The sequence below is a fragment of the Temnothorax americanus genome, unplaced genomic scaffold (genome assembly GCF_048541705.1).
Source record: "Temnothorax americanus isolate GAGA-0224 unplaced genomic scaffold, ASM4854170v1 Scaffold70, whole genome shotgun sequence".
NCBI classification, from domain to species: domain Eukaryota; kingdom Metazoa; phylum Arthropoda; class Insecta; order Hymenoptera; family Formicidae; genus Temnothorax; species Temnothorax americanus.
This window is the reverse complement of record NW_027509793.1, coordinates 10,545-34,429: the sequence shown is the minus strand read 5'-3', so window position 1 is coordinate 34,429 and position 23,885 is coordinate 10,545. Positions and strand designations below refer to the sequence as shown.

The 23,885-nt window shown below is 35.2% G+C and overlaps 1 protein-coding gene and 3 long non-coding RNA genes across 8 annotated transcripts; 2 read left to right on the top strand and 2 right to left on the bottom strand.

Annotated features, from left to right (window-relative positions):
• The first annotated feature begins 75 nt into the window (after positions 1-75).
• Positions 76-4,852, top strand: Tango9 (transport and golgi organization 9). 2 transcript variants are annotated; one of them, XM_077422481.1, is made up of 8 exons: positions 76-217; positions 319-432; positions 590-737; positions 810-1,160; positions 1,900-1,984; positions 2,104-2,262; positions 2,346-2,500; positions 4,410-4,852. In XM_077422481.1, exons 2-8 carry the CDS (start codon positions 356-358, stop codon positions 4,572-4,574), a joined length of 1,140 nt encoding a protein of 379 aa, XP_077278607.1. In that variant the 5' UTR covers positions 76-217; positions 319-355; the 3' UTR covers positions 4,575-4,852. The 2 variants fall into 2 exon arrangements, with proteins under 2 accessions (XP_077278607.1, XP_077278608.1); XM_077422482.1 differs by lacking the exon at positions 76-217 and having other exon boundaries at positions 236-436.
• LOC143906403 (uncharacterized) lies at positions 4,435-7,235 on the bottom strand. 4 transcript variants are annotated; one of them, XR_013259505.1, is made up of 3 exons: positions 6,405-7,235; positions 5,635-6,060; positions 4,435-4,515 (listed from the first exon to the last, which is right to left on the bottom strand). It is a non-coding gene; the product is annotated as an uncharacterized LOC143906403 (long non-coding RNA). The 4 variants fall into 4 exon arrangements; XR_013259503.1 differs by having other exon boundaries at positions 6,184-7,233; XR_013259504.1 differs by having other exon boundaries at positions 5,980-6,060; positions 6,184-7,220.
• A 136-nt stretch (positions 7,236-7,371) lies between these two features.
• On the top strand, positions 7,372-10,880 carry LOC143906404 (uncharacterized). The gene is made up of 2 exons (XR_013259506.1): positions 7,372-8,937; positions 9,012-10,880. It is a non-coding gene; the product is annotated as an uncharacterized LOC143906404 (long non-coding RNA).
• A 5,408-nt stretch (positions 10,881-16,288) lies between these two features.
• Positions 16,289-18,822, bottom strand: LOC143906431 (uncharacterized). The gene is made up of 2 exons (XR_013259516.1): positions 17,733-18,822; positions 16,289-17,693 (listed from the first exon to the last, which is right to left on the bottom strand). It is a non-coding gene; the product is annotated as an uncharacterized LOC143906431 (long non-coding RNA).
• Between the last annotated feature and the right edge of the window lie 5,063 nt (positions 18,823-23,885).

Sequence of the window (23,885 nt, the reverse complement as noted above, 5' to 3'; positions counted from 1 at the left end):
TGTCTCTACTCTACTTATACTGTGACGTGATGTTTGTGTGTAATATTAATTTAAGTTAGCACGTCTCTTCTGCCTGTTTTTATGGTTGTATTATGCTATACTTTCTGCACTTAAAATGAAATCGGTAGTACACATCAATGGTATATAATTAGAAGAAAAAAGAGAAAAAAAGAGAAGTGCTAAAAGTTCAGTTATAAAGAACAAATGTTTCTCTGATGTATGTACGGAGTCTGTCGAATTGAGTTATCTTAATATAATATATGTTTTATAGTTTTATGTATGTATGTATGTAAGCAGAAAGTATTCATTTTTTTTTAGTGATTGCATTATTATCTGCTATTACTTGTTATAAACAATGGCGTGGTCAAACTATCAACGTACTTTAGCTATACTTCAAATAGTTACAGGCTCGTTTAATACTTTATCGGTTAAGTAAGTACGTATTTTATAAGTACGCAAATTAATTATATATATACATGTATACGTATGTATATATAGCATAAAGAATAAAATCACAGTACAGAAGAAAAATCAATCAATCAATAATCAAGTTTCACTGATGTTAGAATTTGACTTTAAATTTATTTAGATATGCAGATCGACAAGTTGTACTTGGTGAAGATGAACAGCTCAGACATTTCAATCATCCCTTTATGCAATCGTTATTTATGTTTTTTGGGGAAGCTCTTTGTTTTTTAGCGTTTAAAATCTTCTATTATTATTATAATCGGCAAGGCGTAAGTATTCATGATTTTTGTTCTCTGAATAAATTAAATTGTATTATATACTATATATTAATTTGTTCACAGGACGGCTCCATAGATAATAATGTGCTCGTTAAGGGTACAAGGGTTTTTAATCCTTTCATCTTACTAGTACCTGCATTATGTGATATGTTTGCAACATCCATAATGTATATTGGTCTGAACATGACTTATGCAAGTAGCTTCCAAATGTTGCGCGGATCAGTAATTATTTTTACAGGAATGCTTTCTATTGGGTTTCTTAATAGAAAATTGGGAGTAAGAGAATGGATAGGCATTGGTTTTGTTATAACAGGTTTAGCATTTGTTGGCGTTAGTGATATATTAACAATGGAAAACAGTGATATTAGTGCAAATTCTGTAATCACTGGAGACTTACTTATTATATTTGCTCAGGTACATTTTTTATTATTAATTTATCACTATTATATAAATCTAACATATAAAATTTAGTAATTATAATTATGATTTAATTATACTTACATACCCAAATAGCCAAATGCTGTGAGTTTGCTGCCATGTTGCCAACAAGTAGCTTGTCGTTGGTAATGCAACTAATTTTGACAAACTCGGGACAAGGTGAGACAGCATTATGCTTGTCGGGTTGAACTTATATGAATTATATTTCTATTAACAGCAAATTGATTGCAACGTGACAGCATCAATTTGTGAGGAATTAGTGACAATTTCATATTGTCAACATTTCGTTAGCAACGAGATACAATTAAAAAACTTCATAGCTTGACGACATATACACAATAACGGATGGAAATCATTATATATGTGTTGTTGCCGCCACGTTTGCATCATGATGCTCAAGATGGAACGATGAATCATTCATTGCTGTCATGTTGCTGACATGTTGCAGACAACATAACATACAAATATTGCGGACCGTTTGCTCTTGAAATTGCGTCAACTGATTGCATGTATAAGCAGTCATGTAGCTGTATTTGTAACATAGTCTATTTCGATGTCAACAAATTTACAGCAAATATATGAAAACACATGCAATGCATTAGTTTGCTCAATATACTTTATCACGCTTGGCTATCTGGGTAGTGTAAAATATCTGAGCATGTTATAATAAATATGTTCACTTTAATAAAATAATTTCCAAATTTAAATATATAAGGTAATAACAGCTGTTCAAATGGTTGTCGAGGAAAAATATGTGGGACAACAGGATATTCCTGCGCTACAAGCAATTGGATGGGAAGGCTAGTACAGTTTGTATTTTTCTCGATATGTTAGATTTCTTAATATTAATATTTGAACTTTATCTAAAAAAACATTTATTTATTATTTTTATTTTATCACACACACAATATTTTTATAGGCATCTTCGGATTTATTGGTATTTCTATCGCTATAATCCCTCTCAATTACATTACTGCACCACCACCTTTTGCGGATAATTCACGTGGTACACTTGAAGCCACTGTAGAAGCTCTTATCCAAATAGGAAGCAATAGCAAATTGTTGATAGCAGTTATCGGTCAGTCTATCATTTTTCTTTTCAATTTCCTTTGTGATTATCAATTTCCTGATTTTATCACAAACTATCATTTGGAATTGCAGGTATTGCATTTAGTATTGCTTTTTTTAATTTTGCCGGTATTAGCGTTACTAAGGAAATGAGTGCTACAACGAGAATGATTTTAGATAGTGTTCGAACAATTGTGATATGGGTCTTTTCTTTAGTTTTTCAATGGCAAGTTTTTCATTATATGCAGGTATGATTAGAAAGAGAAGTATAATTATTAATAGTATTAATATATATGGGCAGATCCATTACTTTTCGACCAAAGGTTGCGGGGGTGGGTCACCGATTTTGATGCCGATTTTTTCCTCGAAAGTACACTAGAAAAGGAGATGATTTTGAAAATTTGAGCCCGATTCGATCAAATCCGGTCGCTGGAGAATTTTTTAAATTTTGAAAAAAATTGATTTTTTATTCATTTTCAAAAATTTATATCTCAGCTTCTATATAACTTAGAGACTCGTTTGAGGCCGCATTCTTTTCTGTAAACCCTTTACTTTTAAGGAAAAAATTTGTCATTGGTTTACACTCAAGTCCAGCTTCACGGCGAGCTGCTAACTAAACCACTGTTTTAGAGAAATTTTGCCTATTTTTAAAATGCTGTCATATCTACAGTTTTCGAAGCAGAGGGTTGATCAGCAGCTGATATTTTTTGTTCAGGTATACTCTGAAGAAATCTACCCACTTTTTGCTTGATTGCTTTTATTTTGTTAAGTTATGACCATCTAAAGCCGATCGATTTTCGAAAAATCGCCATTTTCAGATAGCCAGAAATTTTTTCTTTCAACTCGAAATTCTTTGAAATTTTCAGGGAATATACTTCATTATATCCTTAAACGACCCTGAAAATTTCAATTTTTGAATAGAAGTGGTTTCCGAGTTAGAAAGTTTTTAAAATGTTAACTTTTCGATTTAATATGACATTTTTTGTAATTTTATCATCAATTTTGTAAATTTAATGTAAATAATTAATATTTTTCGGAAAATATATTCGAAAATAAAGAGCAAAACGCGCGGATTGTTTGAGAAAATTGAGGGAAAAAATTAATATTTTTTATTTTGATTTATTTGTTTAAAATTGTTCAAAGTTTATAGTACTAACGTTAATACTGTTATTTTTAATGTTATTTTGTTTGAAAATTTGTATTCAACATATTATTAAAAAAAATAAACAAATATTTACTTTTTAAAAATTTAAAAAAAATAAATAAAAATAAAAAATATTAATTTTTTCCCTCAATTTTCTCAAACAATTCGTCCTGCTTCTTATTTTCGAATACATTTTCCGAAAAATATTAATAATTTACAAAATTGATGATAAAACCACAAAAAATGTCATATTATAAATCGAAAAGTTAACATTTTAAGAATTTTATAACTCGGAAACCACTTCTATTCCAAAATTGAAATTTTCAGGGTTGTTTAAGGATATAATGAAGTATATTCCCTGAAAATTTCAAAGAATTTCGAGTTGAAAGAAAAAATTTCTGGCTATCTGAAAATGGCGATTTTTCGAAAATCGATCGGCTTTAGATGGTCATAACTTAACGAAATAAAAGCAATCAAGCAAAAAGTGGGTAAATTTCTTCAGAGTATACCTGAACAAAAAATATCAGCTGCTGATCAACCCTCTACTTCGAAAACTGTAGATATAACAGCATTTCAAAAATAGGCAAAATTTCTCTAAAACAGGTTTAGTTAGCAGCTCGCCGTGAAGCCGGACTTGAGTGTAAACCAATGACCAATTTTTCCCTTAAAAGTAGAGAGTTTACAGAAAAAAATGCGGTCTCAAACGAGTCTCTAAAGTTATATAGAAGCTGAGATATAAATTTTTGAAAATGACTGAAAAATTGACTTTTTTCAAAATTCAAAAAATTCTTCAACGGCCGGATTTGATCGAATCGGGCTCAAATTTTCAGGATTATCTTCTTTTCTAGTGTACTTTCGAGGAAAAAATCGGCATCAAAATCGGTGACCCACCCCCGCAACCTTTGGTCGAAAAGTAATGGATCTGCCCATATATATATATATATATATATATATATATATATATATATATATATAATATATAACAAGAAACATTCTAGAATTTTTTATTACAGCTTATTGGTTTTGTAATTCTTTTAATCGGTATGGCATGTTACAATAATATTGTTATTCCGCAATTAATTCAAAAATATCGATGTTATCTGGGACGCCATACATTACCTGAAAATGAAGATCATATTATTAATACTGCTGCAGATGACGTGCAAGAAACAACATAAATATCTATATAATTTTAGTATATTAAGTTGTAATTATTGCTAATGTTAATTGTTTTTTACACATAATTATTATTATATCAACAAAAAGACTAAGATAAAGACTTTACAAACTAAGATTACGATCTAAAGTAATCGCGCGCGATTTGTTACTTATATCTGTCTTATTATTAAGAACAAACATATATAAACAAAACAAAACAAACATATATATAGAATTATTATACATCTGTATTTTCATCTTTTGTTAAGATGTAAATAAAAATGAGAGAAGTACAGAATTAGATTTATCTTTGATACAAGTAGTAAATATATAATTTTAATTGAAACTAGAGTAATTTAAAATTTAAATGATATACTATACATATGTATATGTCTGCGTGGAAGGAAGCATGTGAGTTCATGCACATATAGAGCTCTTTTCTTTTGAACCCCGCACTAAATCAGTGGAAAATGGCTCTTGGTCGAATTGGCTGAAGTTATTGGCCTTAGTATGTATTCGACTAATGATACAAGAAAGATTTCCTTACACTTCGGAAGAGTATTAAATGTTTATATATGTGCAATATATGTAGATACTTGACACACACACTCCCACATATCTCCTTCCAAACACACATATACAATACCTATAGGATGTCCCACTTTAATTTTCACACCGTAATAATTCGAAAACATGGCGTTTTGGTAAAAAGTATTACAAATAAAAGTTGTAGGGTTTTAAGAGGGCCGTTAGATGAGTCACCTAGATTTTGGGTGCGAGGTTTACTTTAGGCCCAATAAGGCCGAAGCCGGTTTTTTAATAATAATAAGAGAAATGGGATCGCAACGATAAACAATCAATTTAGTAACAAAGCCATGCGATCCAAGCCTTGGTTTTTTGGCAGCCTCATATTGGTTTTTGTATGCATATATATACTATATATATAAATACAAACACGCATATTTATTTTTAAAGTCAATTTCTTTACATGTCGCCATAAAACTGATGATTTAAGACATGCATTAATTTCATCAGCGGGGGTTGAACGTGATATAACTGGCAGAGTTTGTCGAAAATCACCAGACAATAAAATTAATGCTCCACCGAAGGGCTGTCCATTTTCCCTCAAATCTTTTAATGTACGATCAAGCGCTTCTAATGCTTTTTTATGAGCCATTGTGCATTTGTCCCATATGATAAGTTTACATTTTTTAAGAACTTTGCTCATTCCGGAATTTTTAGTGATATTGCATGTTGGCGTATCAGTGATTTACAAATTCAACGGCAATTTTAGTGCTGAATGCGCTGTTCGACCACCATCCAAAAGCGTTGCCGCAATTCCAGATGATGCAATTGCCAGTGCAATTTTATTCCGTGATCGAATGGTTGCCAAAATGAGTGAAATAAGAAAAGTTTTGTCTGTACCTCCAGGCGCATCTATGAAGTACAATTCGCCGCTTTGATTTGTAATTGCTTGCATTATTGTGTCGTATACAATTCGTTGTTCTGGAACCAATTTCGAAAGATTCGTTTCAACAAATGTACCCAAATCATCAATATCGAAGTGTGTTTCACGTTGTAAATCACGATCATAAACGTCATTTGCAAATCGATTCGGAGCACACATACCCAAATTTACCAGTCCTTTGTTAGCGATTACTAAACATATATCCTCAATCAAAACCAACGCTTTATTATATACACGTTTGGTGTGAATTGCATATCTTTATTATGATTCGTTGATTGTAAACGACGTAAAATGTCTTTACTCATATAATCTTTGTATTTTTCCCAAAGATTGTTCGGATTTAATGGGAAACACATTGTTAATATTATCGCAAATAACATACGTATTTGCTGTGGTTGAGCAGTATATATTTGATGCATCATCGAATGTTGTGTCCCAATGTGCATCGTTTTCAAGAAGATTCAATTTTTGGCAAGTTTCTTGATAGGTCGTACATAATTCACCATTTACTGTTCTCAGTTCTTGGAACGATTTCGGTCCACGTACGTTAACTAACAGTAATCGCAAGTAAAAACATTCTTGATTGTTAGGATGAACTGTGTACAGACGGCCTAACGCGTTGAATGAATATAAATTCGAATGTCCTTCAACTAGTTTGCCTTGTTTACGACGTTGAAACTTTTTCGCTGATGCATTCCATGTGTAGTATTTTGGCACTTCTGAATAAAGTAGTGTTCTTGCAAACAAATCGTCTATGCTCAATGAGAAGAACGCAGTTAACGTTGTATGCGGTGGCGATAATGCTCTTGCATGTACATTTTCCGTTGTGAAATACACGCGCTGTCCATTTTCAAGATGTACTGCCAAATGAATAACTGTTGGATGACGTTCATGAATTGGAAATGAGAAAATACGCCAAACAGCTTCATTGCTACTAATGTAGCGTCCCAATTGATATCGTTCGATTTCATCGATTGGTGCAAATGCATTTTCCACTTCAAAAACTGCCATATCGTTTCCTTTGTTGACATATTTGCAAATGTATTTAATCGATTTCACCGAATTGCAGTACTCGACATTTATATGTGCTTTGAACGTTTTTGAAAGTAATGGTGAATACGGCACAACCCAATGATTATCGACCTCAATATTATTGTTACGAACTTTTATAGTGATTAATTTACCACCATCTTTAGTTAATCTTCGACGATATTGTGGATATCCATCATTTCCAGTGATAGTTTCGGAGTGTAAAGGTGAAATTTCATGGGCAGTGAAAAGCAGCAGCAGATCGTACTGATTGGCTACAAAAAAGAGAAGTTCTCGAGTTTCTAGAATTTCTCTATATTGTAGCCAATCAGTACGATCTGCTGCTGCTTTTCACTGCCCATGAAAATTCACCTTAAGGGTGCCGTCCCATGGCGCGTATCGCGGTACGCGCGTACCGGGCGTATCAAATTCTGCGACCAATCACAGACGATCCGCCGGTTTTGGTACGCCGAAATTTGCTCCTAAACGTCCCATGGAGCGGATTTCATCAGATTAAGCGTAAGCGGACCAGCGGATCGCCAATCACAGAATCTTTCCGATAGAGCCCTTTCAAAGATTCCGTTGAACCGGATCCATGATTGGCGATCCGCTGGTTACGCTTCCGTTTTATCCGCTCCATGGGACAGTAGGACCCGTTTGGCGGCGTACTGAACACACGCACACAAACACGCATGTGACGCATGCACCTAAAAGGGCAAACGTAATAATAACCTCCAAAGTGAAGCCAGTTGTATGGCAAAAAATGGATTCCGAAACAGTACTGCTAGCCATTTTCTATTTTGTGAAAAAATTTAAACAAAGTTATAGTATTTTTCGTCGACAAGAATTGCGACGTAAAATATTGTTATTGTATGCACTGTACGTAATTGCTATAAACGAAGAATCTAAAAAAGAACGACAATATTGGGTGCGTCTTATATTTACCGTACAACGGCGATTATTACAAGGAGCAAGTGATAATCTCGTAATTGAAATGGAGACTGAAGACGAAAAAAAATTTGTCAATTATTTCCGAATGAATCCCATCTTATTTCAAGAATTACTCAAATTAGTCGGCCCATCCATTGTTAAACAACATGTTGTTCGAGAGCCAATTCCTCCTGAAACACGTCTGCAAATTACGCTTCGATATTTAGCATCAGGAGACAGCATGACATCGATCTCATATGCCTATCGAATTGGCCATAATACTGTATCAAAGATCATATCAGAGACCTGCGAGGCAATATGGAATGCTTTGAAGGAGACATATTTTATTGATGACAGTCCAGAGAGTTGGCAAGAAATTGCCGACAAATTTCAGCAACTTTGGAACTATTCGAACTGTATAGGATGTATTGATGGAAAGCACGTTACATTGCAGGTATATAGAAAATGGCACCTGGGAGGGCTCGACCCACACGTACGACTGTACATGCATGTGTGAGTGTGCGATCCGCTCAAACAATGTTCAAAAGATTGTTAAGCGTATCAAAAACGGCGGATCGTCTGTGATTGGTCGCAGAGTCGATACGCCCGGTACGCGCGTATCGAGATACGCGCGTATCGGGCGTATCGGGCGTATCGACTCTGCGACCAATCACAGACGATCCGCCGTTTTTGATACGCTTAACAATCTTTTGAACATTGTTTGAGCGGATCGCACACTCACACAGTTCCATCGTAACGTACGTGTGGGTCGAGCCCTCCTTCTTGGGTTCAGGTGCCATATTGAGTGTAGAAAGTGCACTAGTGGCACTAGAGCAGTAGAGAAAAGAGAAGAAACGGAGTATTTACATACGAGGTGCGTGCAATTAGGAATTATTGCGATCTAATACACAACAGAATACTCAGGAGAATTTGGACAGTTTTCCGCAAAGCTGATCGTACGTATTCGATCGTACATATGCGTAGTCACGATGTTCCAATGAAATCCTGAGTGACATTGTTTTGTGTTTAGGTTAACCCGAATCGAAGGCCGACACAAGCAGGATTGTCAGATTCTCGAGGAAGGGCCGCGTGTTCATCGGACTGAGACACTATACGACCAACGCTATCCGGTCCGACGCATCTATGCCCGTAGTACATGCGGTTAAGGCGAAGAGACGCTCGGAATTGAAGACTTTACTTTTGCTGGCTGCCCCCGCTTGCTCTCTTTGTGATATTTCTCATAGGCGGTGTGAGCAACTTTGGCAGAGTTTGTCTAATGTCGACGGCGGGGCACAGAATCACGCAGTCCCTTAGGAAACAGGCGTACGCCGCTATCCTTCAACAGGAAACGGCAATGTTTGACAGAGAATACAGTACGAGTACAGAACATTCGAATGATATCATGTGCTGTATGGGAAATGCAATTCTGGCAATTTCACTTTTTCATCTGCGCAGGACATTCCTGAATTTTCATTTTTAAATTTCAATGCACGGCAAAATTCGCAAAACTTATCCATTTTTCCAAAAAAGATACTTTGATGGAGACTATAATCATAATCAGCATCGTAATTAAACGCAGCAAGATTCAAATCAGCATGCAGTGTCCCTCTGAATCGAACATTGCGTTCTCGATTGGTTGCCAGTTTTGATTCTCGTTGCTTTCTTGCTTCATTCGAGCGAGCTTCAGCAACTACGATGAAATGCAGCCAAAAAATATGTGTAAATGTATTTAGTGAGAACAATAATTTAAACGATGACAAATTGAACTATCACTCTTGATGACCTCGTCGACAATTGTCCCCAATTTTCGGAAAAAAATGAAAAAATCTTTATATATAAAAATGAATGTATGTATGTGTAATGTAAAATACGTATAAATATATTTAGTGAGAACTTATTTAATTCAATATTATGATAATTGAAATAAAATGAACTCACGATAAAATGCAGCAAAAAACGCCACCTTGCGATGAGAATAAGGGAACGATGAAATGTGTGTGTGTGCACCCAGCAAACGAAAAAAGATTGAAAAGAATTAAAACAGGATTGCCAGGAATTCAATTAAGGACTTCCCGAATTCCATTCTGTCCAAAAAAGAGATTGAAATAGTTTCAATATCATGGAATTCCTTATTTTGGAAAGAATTTGTCTTTTTTGAATCTTATCCAATTCCAACACAAAAATATTATACCACTGAATGCCAGGTTAGGGATTGGAAAGTTTCGTGATGAATTCCATTGAATACCATTGATTCCGTTAACGAAATGAATACCACTGAATGCCAGGTTAAGGATTGGAAAGTTTCTTGATGAACTCCATTGAATACCATTGATTCCGTTGACGAAATGAATACCATTGAACGCCAAACTAGGAATTAAAAATTTTCGTATTGAATTCCATTGAATTTCGTCTATTCTGACAATAAAATGAATACCATTAAATGCCAGGATAGGGATTAAAAAGTGTCCGTGTTGAACTCTGTGGCGGTACGCGCCAATAATAGTACACGCCCGCGCGGTATCTGCATTACCGGCAATTCGCGTCGACGCCGCTAGGCGTCGCATCGCCGGGGCATCTTCTCGAGTTCAAAGTTTCGTCTCGACCGCTATGTAAAGGGACCCCCTACGGTGCCTGACAGATCTTACAAATCTCATTTTCGGGCTAATTGCCCGTCGGCAGTAGTGCGTGTAATGCCCTTAGGCATACACAAAAGCTTACCGACGAACAACGGCGCTTGGTCGCCCAACGGAGGCGCGAGACGTTTCCTAAACCATCTAATGCCATGCAATTCCATAACCTTTACGGATTCCATAGGAGTGGATGAAATTTAAAATTTCTTTTTTGGATTCCATGGGATTGGACCATCTCATTTCGAATCCCATCTAATTTCATCTAATTCCGCCAAAAAAGGGATTCAAAAGTATTAAAAAATTTTAATATCTTTTAATCCTTTTGCGTTTGCTGGGCAGCCAAAAAATATGTGTAAATGTATTTAGTGAGAACGATGATTTAAACGATGACAAATTGAACTATCACTCTTGATGATCTCGTCGACAATTGTCCCCAATTTTCGGAAAAAAATGAAAAAATTCTGTATAAAAAAATATGTGTAAATGTATTTAGTGAGAACTTATTTAATTCAATATTATGATAATTGAAATAAAATGAACTCACGATAAAATGCAGCAAAAACCCCACCTTGCGATGAGAATAAGGGATGATCGTTACCTATATCGTTAGCATACCTGAGACTATGAGGGTTATCGCATCAATCTGTTAGTAAATCCCAATTCTCTTTCCTCTTTATAGAAAATAGTTAAAGGAAATAGCTCAGCATTACAATGTAGGCATTTCTTCCTCACATGATTCGTAATTACCCGAAGAGGCATATAATCAGGAAGTACGCGGCAAATATTTCCCTTCTGCAGCGGTGCACGAAACTTGATGGGTGTCACCACAATGTATCGTAATGACAGTTGGGTACCAAGTCCAGGATAATCATAAGTTAAACGAAGAACGGACAGTTGGCAAGCGATAGTCTTTTCTCGCGAAGAGTAGAGTAGCACTCCATGAATTTATAGATTTTTATAATTTAATTTTTTTAATTTTTTTACCCTTATTTTCCTTTCTCAATATCCATTTTCTTTAGATTACTTTCCATTTCCATATATTTCTTTTTTCATATATTTCTTTTGACATTTACTAACAACTGACATATACTGAGTGAAATCATCAACTTATCTATATAGAATGTGAGAAGCCGATTAACTTGAAACTTGGTGACATTTATGAGTATATGTTCGGCTCGAACTTCTAAGCTCGAATTTCTGAGCCGAACATATACTCATAAATGTCACCAAGTTTCAAGGGTAAACCAAAGGATGATGTCGTTGCCCTAGATATAGAGGTCGATGTTGAATCTTAATAACGCGAAAATATACAACGATGCGCCGCGTAGTGTCTATGTCATTTGTTTGTGTTATGTTATGAAGTTGCTGCTTTTACATATTATATGTCAAAACTGATAAATCAGTCACTTCAATTCGTGACTGTCGCGAGCAATTAATTATTTAGTGAAAACTTATTTAGTGCCACCTTTAACGTTATTAAATTTCACAGTCAACACTACTTTCTCTCTCTCTCTCTCTCTCTCTCTCTCTCCCTCCCTCTCTCCCTCCCTCCCACCCTCCCTCCCTCTCATATGTTAAAGAAAATAGGGAAAAAAATGAGTTTTCTGAATAGAATAGGAAATGATATATCGGCGTACACTCGATGTACTGTGTATAAGTCTATCATAGCGCCTCACTTTGAATATTGCGCAACGATGTTAATAGGCATGGGTGAGACGCAACTGAATTGACTGCAAGTGGCACAAAACCGTGCCATGAGAGTCATACTGCAGTGCTCGCGATATACAAAGGTAGAATTGATGCTGCAAACCCTTAAGTTTATGAATGTAAGACAGAGGCTAATGTACAATGTATGTATTTTTATTTTTAAGATAGTAAGAGGCATAATGCCAAAACATTTAAGTAATAGGATAGAAATAGTAGGAGATGTGAGTGGACGGCAAACGAGACAGAGTGAGAATATTAGAATTCAATATCGCAGGACGAGAAGCGCACAGAAAAGTATATTTTATGAAGGTTTGAACATGTATAACGCCCTGCCGATGAAAATTAAGCAATGCGATAGAATTGAACCTTTCAAACGTAGGTTAAAAGAATATATTGTACCTCATGTAGAGGAATTAATTTAACGATATTTTATGTAAAAAAATAGCCGAGAAGGCTAATAAAGCTCAATCAATCTCTCTCTCTCTCTATATATATATATATATATATATAAAGCAGTGGCAGCAGCAGGAAGAGCAACGGCACCTGCAAAAATGAGTCCGGCGCCAAGCAGCGGGAATAAAGTAGCAGCCGCGAGTGGAACAGAGGATATTGATAGAAAAATAAATTGGCTTGTAAAAACAGTGAAAGAATTAAAAGATGAGGCAGCATATAAAAAGGAGATCAAATCAATGATAAAAGAAATAGTCCGTGAGGAGATGGGAGGCATTAAACAGGCATTAATAGAAGAATTGAGAAAAATGTTGACGCAAGGGGCATATGGACCGTGAAGTGGAGCGACAAGAAAATATAGCGATGTGATTAAAGAAAGGAAGGAAGAAAATATCTAGATTATAAAACCAAAAGTACAACAAGAGAGTGAAATTACGAAGAAAACAATTAAAGATAAAATTGATATAACCAAGATGGAAATAGGAATTACCGAATTAAGAAAGGGAAGTAAAGGGACAGTGATCTTAGGATGTGAGACGGAAGAAGAGAAGGATAAGTTAAAGACGACGGTACAAGCGGCAATGGGCGAGGAGGTCAAGGTCTCTGAGCCACAGAAGAGGAAACCAAAGATTAAAATAATTAATGTTGGTGGAGAAGAAATGAAAATGGAGGATAATAAACTGATAGATACAATCAAGAAGCAGAATAGAATTGACGAAGAATCCTGTATGCACCTAGTGAAGAAAATATTAAGAGGAAAAAATAAGGATACTGAGCAAGGATCCGTAATAATTGAAGTGGATGAAAGCACTCATAATTCACTAATAAACAGAGGAAAAATAAATTTAGGATGGCGAAAGTGTCCTATATTTAATTATATTAGTGTTAGAAGATGTTTTAAATGCTGGGGCTATTACCATATTGCCAAGAATTGCACGAGACAGGAAACATGCTATAAATGTGCAGGAAATCATAAGGCGAATGAATGTACGACGGCGAACAAGAGGTGTGTAAACTGTACCTATAAGAATCAGACGTACAACTTGAAGATAAATGTTAAACACGAGGCGCTGAATTCGGAATGTCCGACATTTAAGAAAGTATTGGAGGAAGAGAAAAAAAGAGCCGGCTGAGAAGATGTAAAATAGCAACTACAGGAAGAAGCGGAATTACTCTGGTATACAAATGCGCAGAGCTTCTTGGCGCATAAGGATGAAATTCAACATCAGATTATGAAGAAGGTGAATCCTGCGATTCTAGCGTTATCCGAGACTAGATTGACTGTAGAAATTGAGGATAGTGAGGTCAATGTACCGGGGTATAGTATAGTTAGATGTGATGCTGAAAATAGAAACACAGGAGGAGTACTGTTATATATATATATATATATATATATATATATATATATAACAGTACTCCTCCTGTGTTTCTATTTTCAACATATATATATATATATATGTAGGTCCAGAGGTATGTTCCGGGACTGTTTACGTTTTTTGAAATGTACAGTCCTGGAATATAACGTATATATATGTAATCAGATTCAAAAAACTGTCCCAAAAAATGCCGTAGGACATCAATTTTTTCCAGGACAGTCCTGGAAACTGCCAAATGTCCCGGAATATACCGATATCAAAAATAAAAGTCCCGGAACATACTTCCAGACCTACATATATATATATATATATATATATATTTGTTAGGGATGATATTAAATTTAAAATAGTTGATAAGAAAAAGATAGTGTCAAATTGTTGGTGCGTGGTGGTAGAAATAAGAGAGAATTTGTATAAAGGTATGATAGCAGTAGTGTATCATTCGCCGAGTGCGTCAAATGGTGATTTTGTGAGATTTCTGGAAGATACGGTTGAAGATCTAATAATAAAGTATGACTGTATAGTGATAGGGGACTTTAATATAGATATAATGGTAGATTCATTTTACACAAAGAAATTATTAACGGTAATGCAAAACCTAGGGATGAGGCAATACGTTGATTGTCCAACGAGAGTTACAAAAGATAGTCGAACAATGATAAATTTAATTTTTTCGAATAAAGAAATAAAGGTACAAGTGAATGAGAAACCAAAAATAACGGACCATGCATGGCTAAAAGTAGAATCTAATATGAATAAAAAGAGAAATAAATATAAAGTATTTAGAGGCAGGGACTATAGTAAATTTAATGTAGATGAATTTCTTAGAATAATGGAAGAAAGAACTGAGCAAGGTCAAGGGCTAGATATAAGTATAAGGACGGAGAGATTTGTTAATAGTATAGTAAGTGTAATGGATACTGTAGCACCTAAGAAAAAGTTTAAGATTCCGAAAATATGGGAAGGGAAAATGTGGTATTCAGATGAAATTAGAATGGCAACAGATAGAAAGGATGAGGCTCACAGTAGAGCAATAAGCTCAGGTAAAGAACAGGACTGGGGATTTTTCAAGAATGAAAGAAATGCAGTAGTTAAACTTATTAGGGCAAAAAAGAAAGAATATTATGAGAATATGATAGATAATAATAGGAGTGATCCTACAAAAATGTGGAAAACTTTGAAAGAATTAATTAAAGGTGAGCAAAGGAGTTCAGAGAACATCGATAATGTAGATTTTGAAATATTAGAAAACATAGAAGAATGCAATATAGCTGATAAATTTAATATATATTATGTAAAAAATATTAGCAACATTGTGCAATCTATTGGTAATAAGGGGATAGAAGGCACAGGTAGGAGACCTATTTATGTAATCGAGAATAAGGGAGTTATGGAAAATTTTGAGCCAATTAGTGCAAGTGATCTGGAACAAATTGTTAGGGAACTACCACGAAAGAACGGAACAGAGGAAGGGATAAATAGTGATATACTGAAAATGGTGCTACCTGTGATAAAAGATGAGTTTGTAGGGGTAATAAATGATTCGCTTAGGACAGGTAAATTTCCAGAAGGTTGGAAAACATCCACGATAATACCGATACCAAAGGTAAACAAACCAAAAAAAGCGAGCGAGTATAGACCGATCAATATGTTACCGATATATGAAAAAGTATTGGAGTTAGTTGTAAAAAAAACAGTTGGAAAAATTTCTAGAAGACAATGAAATAATAACCGAATACCAATCGGGATTTAGGAAACAGCAGTCGTGTGAGACAGCAATTCAAAGTTTTATCGAGGAATAGAAGTTGATAATTGAGGAGAAAAAAATGGTGGGGGTGTTATTCCTGGATCTTAGGAGAGCGTTTGAGACAATAGATAGGGTAAGATTAGTGGAAAAATTATATCAGTATGGAATAAGAGGAGTGGTACTGGAATTGATAATATCGTATTTAAGTAATAGAAAGCAACAAGTTAGATTCAATGATATATGTTCTAAAATAATTGAGACAGTATATGGCGTGCCACAGGGATCAGTATTAGGACCTCTATTGTTTATTTTATATATAAATGATATAGTTAAAGTCTGTCCGGAGGGTAGTATATTTAGATTATTTGCAGATGACACGACCGCAAGTGTAACAGGAGAAAGTTGTGAGGAATTAGAAATAAAACTAAATATGGTGCTCGGTATACTTGAAGAATGGATGAATGTGAATATGTTAAAAATGAATGCAGATAAGACCAAACATATGATAGTTAGAAGTATAAGGAAAGAAATAAAAACAGACATAATAGTAAAAAGTTTGGATGGAACTATAATTGAGCGTGTCGAGATAGCGAAACATCTGGGTGTAATAATCGATAGTAAACTCCGTTGGGAGAATCACTGTGATTATATGTTAAAGAAAATAGGGAAAAAAGTGAGTTTTTTGAATAGAATAGGAAATGATATATCGGCGTACACTCAATGTACTGTGTATAAGTCTATCATAGCGTCTCACTTTGAATATTGCGCAACGATGTTAATAGGCATGGGTGAGACGCAACTGAATCGACTGCAAGTGGCACAAAACCGTGCCATGAGAGTCATACTGCAATGCTCGCGATACACAAAGGTAGAATTGATGCTGCAAACCCTTAAGTTTATGAATGTAAGACAGAGGCTAATGTACAATGTATGTATTTTTATTTTTAAAATAGTAAGAGGCATAATGCCAAAACATTTAAGTAATAGGATAGAAATAGTAGAGGAGATGTGAGTGGACGGCAAACGAGGCAGGCTGAGAATATTAGAATTCAATATCGCAGGACGAGAAGCGCACAGAAAAGTATATTTTATGAAGGTTTGAACATGTATAACGCCCTGCCGATAAAAATTAAGCAATGTGAAAGAATTGAACCTTTCAAACGTGTAGGTTAAGAGAATATATTGTACCTCATGTAGAGGAATTAATTTAAAGATATTTTATGTAAAAAATAGCCGAGAAGGCTAATAAAGCTCAATCAATCAATCAATTTCTCTCTCTCTCTCTCTCTCTCTTTCTCTCCTGCCTGCTACTTTATTCCCGCTGCTTGCCGCCGGACTCATTTTTGCTCCACTCGCGCCTGCTGCTTTATTCCCGCTGCTTGCCGCCGGACTCATTTTTGCAAGTACCGTTGTTCTTCCTGTCAAGGCCGCTGCTTTATTTATATCAACTACTTTATCACCATCACTAATAATGAATTTCTCGAATGGGCCAGGACACGACACCAATTCGCGGTTTTTATCATAAATTTTGTGCTTAGATACACAACCTGGATGGTAAAAAAGCTTAGCACAAGACTTGCATGCTATCACCTCCGTTTTTATCGCCTTCTTTCATGCCGAGCATCGATACTCGGCGTATTCTTCGAGGAACGATCGTTCATTCTGCTAATATCGGCAGAGACAGTTAATTGACTCGTCACTTTAACACGTCACTTTCACACGTCAGCGTTTTGTGTTCGTCGCCGATGTCTACCTGTCGTACGAGGCTTCGATGACCTCTGTACGAAATGCAGTTCTCGTGTCTATGTATCAACATATTCCGGCTAGATAACACTCATGACTACCCCCGGTCTATGCAGATATTCGTTACATAACTTTTTAACACTCTCCCTCACTTCTAAACCACTCAAAAATTAACACTTTTACGGAGCGATGTTTCACACGTCTGCTTCTGCTAAGAGAGAGAGAGAGAGAGAGAGAGAGAGAGAGAGAGAGAGAGAGATTGAATAATCGTTATTTATTAAACGCTCTGGGACTGGTCCCCTAAAGCGTTAAGACAGTGTTACACAATATACATAGTAGAAACCCTGCTGAAAATGACCGATTAAATCCGATTGATTCCGTATTAAATTTGGTGAAATTGAATCGGAATGAATGCATTTTCAATCCGGTTAATCGGATGCCCGATCGGAAGTGAATCGGTTCTAATAACAAATCAATCGGAATCGTTTTTAATTCGGCATTTCCGGATTGATCTGAATCCGTCGTTATCAGTTTCAATCGTATTAATGCACATCCATTTTAATCGGATGAATAAAGTGAGCACATGAATCGTGTTGAATTCGCATCAATCGTAAAATTTTAGTACATCACCGAAATCGGATTTAATGCGATATTTCCGAATTCATCTGAATCCGACTGAATCGGTTTCAATCGTATTAATGCCAATCCATTTTAATCAGGTGAATAAAGTGACCACATGAATCGTATTGAATCCGCATCAATCGTAAATTTTTAATACAACACCGAAATCGGATTTAATGCGATATTTCCGGATTTATCTGAATCCGACTGAATCGGTTTCAATCGTATTAATCCTAATCCATTTTAATCGGGTAAATAAAATGACCACATGAATCGTATTGAATCCGCATCAATCGTGAAATTTTAATACAACACCGGAATCGGATTTAATGCGATATTTCCGGATTCATCTGAATTCTACTCAATCGGTTTTAATCGTATCTGCGCTTAATCCATTTAAATTGGGGAAAGTAGCTATGTGAATCGGATTAAATCCGCTTTAATCATTAAAATTGTATATAACACATAATTTTTACGTAATAGAGTTCTTACTACAGGATTTTCTTTTGATAAAATCATGAGTTTTATATTTGCAAAACTGTAAAATGTTTTTATTTAACCCTTCGAGAACACACAGGGTTAATTTGACCCTTTTTTCTTTTTTTTGCCAGAAAACATTTTAGCCAAAAATATTAGACTTATTTTTTTGTCAATATTTTAAAAAATTTAAAAAGAAAACAAATTTTTTTAAATTCTTTTTGAATTTTTTAAAATATGTAATTAATTCCAATCACACTTTTTATTTATATCAATTGATTTAACAATGTTTCAAGTACATCTGGAAATTTTTTTCAAGCTAATCGCACTCGTCAATTTAAAATGGTGGACGATCAAAGTGTGTATGTAGGGTCAGATTGACCCCGAGTGTTCTCCGTGAATGAAAAAACAGGTGTTTTCTCAAAGGGTTAAATAAATACTGCACATTGTAATAAATTTGTAGTACAAAGAATGGAATTATAATAAAGTAGTAAATAATCCTGTTTATATGTATATCCGGAATTCACGGATTCTATCAGTTTGAATCGGTCAGTCAATCCGTTTAAATCATTATAATTTCGTGATTTCAGGGTTCACGAAATCATAATAACAATTTAAACGATTGACTAAGACTGATTCAAACCGATAGAAAACGAGTGCAATTACATCCTTGAGTACGAATCCGTTTCAATCGTTTCCAATCGGTTTAATCGTTATATAACTAATCATGGAGTTACTGACCAGTTCACTCAAAAAGAGTGAATATTCGCTCCAATAGAGTAAATTTATTCACTCTAAGGTAAAAAGAGTAGAGTTTCACTCTGATTTTTAAAGTGAAGTCGTTAGAGTGAAATTGTCACTCCAAACTTCACTGAATTTGAAGTGAAATCGCCTTCCCTCTTCCCGCTTCCCGCGTGTTTAGTTGTTCCCGTGTAGAAATTTGTTAGAGATGGCCTTACATAACATAAGGCCCCGATTATTTACGAATATATTTACGAACACAAAATTTCATAATGATCCAGCACTCTGGTTTTTGACATTCACCCGACATTAAACTATTATATTATATATCCAATTCAATTTATTACTCTTTTTAAACTGAATTTGTTTTTTAAGATGATTTTTGAAAAATTATATATTTGCGCTGGGGTTGTAATATATGTAGACTATATATAACGCTTACATCAAATTAAGAAGTAGTCTACCACATAAGGCAGTTGGCTCACGATGCAGAGGTCCCGAGTTCGAATCCCACCAAGGTAAGTGTTTTTCAAATACGAGAAAATATTTATAATCATAGACTGCATCTTAAGAAACAAATTTAGTTAAAAAATAATAATAAAATTTTAAAATAAATAATTTTTTTTATTATAACGAATTAAACCGATAAGAACCGATTGAAATTACATCTTTGAATACCAATCCGTTCCAATCGTTTTCAATCAGTGTAATTGTTATAAAATCATAACAATTCAAATCGATAGAATCCGATTTAAATTACATCCTTGAATACCAATCCGTTTCAATCGTTTTCAGTCGGTGTAATCGTTATAAATCCGTGATTTCCGGATCAAGAATCCAAGATTCATGCGGATTCAAAATTTTTAATCGGATTCAATTGGTCATTTTTAGCAGGGTTATTATACCCATTGTATATGGAACCTACAGTTTAACGCCGATTTCGAACGGCACGCTGATTTCGAACGACAATTTTTAAGAGAAGTTCTCGTGGCAAGACATACTCTCGGTGGTTTATTGCCATTGCCTTCCGAGAGGAGAACGAGCAAATAAAATTTTTTAGCTTTACCGGGAATCGAACCCAGGACCTTTGGCTCAATAGACCAGTGCGCTGTCTACTAGGCCACGCTCGTCCTATGGCAAACAGTCCAATATTATTTTTCAAAAATTATCAAGAATAGGTCACGTATTACGTCTTTACAGGTACATGAAATAAAAATTGTCATAATGTCGACTTTTATTGTGCTCATTTTGACATTATTAGGCATCTTATCCACTTGTCAAAACTCTGATTTGGACGTTACGACTCAATTTTGCCACGTCACATAATACTTGAGCACTATACAGTCGAGTCAGATCTTAGTACAATTGAGAATGATTACTATGTTGGTACATGCTCTATTCGTATCAGACTTGATCGCCCAACGAAAAGTATACATTTTCACAAAGGAAGACAACAAATAGAAGAACTAGAATCTCTCACTCTGATAAAAGTATATCCTCTAGAGTTCTATACACCAACGGGCTTTGTACACAAAAGTGATTCTATGGACGTATATTTTGCTAACGAGTTATCAGAAGGGCAATACATATGGCAAATAGATTTTAAAACAATACTGAATGATGAGGAAGCTGAATTGTTTACAACTACCTAAGGTTAGGTAGTTAGTAAATTTCAACATATACTAACAATAAGTTAAAGAAGTGTCTAAGAACATGTTTTACAAAATATTAGAACAGTTATTGTTTATAAATAAATAAATAAATAAATATAGGTATATATATATATATATATATATATATATATATATATATATATATATTTGTCATTATTTTTTATCATGTCTGATGGCCATGAGCATATGGAAGAAGTTTAAAACTACTTATTTTGTAAAATTTAATGAGATATAATACTTAAACGAACATATTATAATGAAAGATAAACATTGTTTTATCTAGATACAACTGTAGGGTAAGCGAACATATTTCGGAACAGTACCTATTTCGGAACACTTTAATTTTTCTCATGTTAGCCGTCACGTGTAATATCAAAGTGTTCCTAAATAGGTACTGTTTCGAAATACGTTCGCTCTTACCCTATATTAATATACCAATCAGAAATAATTGCTCTCTTTAATATATATGGCTATTGTTTTGCATTGTATTTTGTATTAATTAATATTATTACACAATTGTGATAAAAATATAATAATATAATTCAGTAATATAGTAATGATACGTGTTAAAGTTTTATTATTCAATTACCTGGAATAAATCGCACTTATATATATATATGTTTTATAATGCGTCAAATTATTAAACCGACAATAATTAAGCGCTCATATTATCTAAGGCATATCGTTTAAATGTGATAGATGATTGCTGGGAATGAATGGAGCTCGAGAAATATTTCCATGTTGGGACGAACCAGTTTTCGAGTCGATCTTTGAAATTTCTATAATTTATCTTACAAAACACACAGTTTTGTCAAACATACCTGTACGGGAGACTTATAGGCACGATGAACGTCTAACGTGGACGCACTTTCATGAAACTCCTGTAATTCCTCCTTATCTTCTGGCGATTGTAGTATCCGATTTTGTTTATATTACTAACAGAATCAATGAGAGAATTAGTCTTCGATGCAGACAACAAGCAGCATTGCATTTAGGACACGCAAAAATGGTTATCGAAAATGTCACGCTACATTTCGAATCTCAATGGAAATATTACAAGGAGCTTGCAAAAGTGGACCATGGCGTAATACCGGCTTTTCCTCATAAGACAATGTTTGGGTTGGGTCTTATTTTTCATAAATAATATATATAATTAGAAAGACAAATATTTTTCGTAAAATAAAAAACTTTATCTAAAAAGGAAGATACTATTTTCTAACATAACAAATTATAAGATATTTGATTTCTCACGTCGGAGTTACATCTTAGAAAATCAAAGTTACATCTTAGAAATATCTTGCTATTCGCTATGCAATCTTCTCTACTGGAAGCGGGTAACGGACTTGGACGTGGTGGACGGCCCAAGGAGAGAGGAGCGGAGAACGTGGTGCGAGAGGAGAGAGAAAGGAGAGAGAGAGAGGACGGAGGAGGTGGATTGGATGGAGAGGGCAGAGAGGAAGATGAGGAAGTGAAGGAGACGGGAAAATCGAAGCAGGAGGAGAGAAACGGAGGATGAAAAAGGCGGAGTAATATAGAGGTTAGGAAACCCTGCTGAAAATGACCGATTAAATCCGATTGGTTCCGTATTAAATTTGGTGAAATTGAATCGGAATGAATGCATTTTCAATCCGGTTAATCGGATGCCCGATTGGAAGTGAATCGGTTCTAATAACAAATCAATTGGAATCGTTTTTAATTCGGCATTTCCGGATTGATCTGAATCCGTCGTTATCAGTTTCAATCGTATTAATGCACATCCATTTTAATCGGATGAATAAAGTGAGCACATGAATCGTGTTGAATCCGCATCAATCGTAAAATTTTAATACAACCCCGAAATCGGATTTAATGCGATATTTCCGGATTCATCTGAATCCGACTTAATCGGTTTCAATCGTATTAATGCCAATCCATTTTAATCAGGTGAATAAAGTGACCACATGAATCGTATTAAATCCGCATCAATCGTAAAATTTTAATACAACACCAAAATCGGATTTAATGCGATATTTCCGGATTTATCTGAATTTGACTGAATCGGTTGTTAGGAGGTCACGAGGAATTAGGGCAGCGACGCGAAAAGAGAATGCACGAACACGACAACAATATATAGTCAGAATAAGAATATATATTTCAGATACACAAGTAATCACCGTACGTCGTGAACGAAGGCAAAAGACGTGTACGTTCCGTTACGATCGAGAGACGCGAGAGAGTGGGGAGAGTAAAAAGGCGCGAGCGTCGTGTCCGGAACGACACTGTCGGTAACGTCCGGATAACCGAGATCGCAGCGCGCGCTGTTAGGGTAACAGCGGAGATCGTTCTATCCAACACTTCCCCTCGATGCGAGAACGGATGATCCTTATTGAAGAGTAGTTATCTGCTCCATTCCGGATAAGGCGATGCACTTCTCGAATTTGGGTCTTGGTATGCCCTTCGTAAACATGTCAGCCACATTATCGTCTGTAGAAACATGTTCGACACGTAGGCGTTTGTCCTTCAGTGCCTCTCGGATAAAGTGGTGGCGAATAGCGATATGTTTGCTACGCGCATGGAAAACTGGATTTTCTGCAAGTTTCAATGCACCGAAGTTATCGCTAAACACCTCGATGTCGGTTAACTCCTCGAATCCTAGTTCGTTGAGAATAGCTGTCCAATGAATCGATTCCTTGGCTCCCTCCGTTAGCGCCATATACTCTGCCTCGGTGGACGATAAAGCGACGGTCCTCTGCTTCCGTG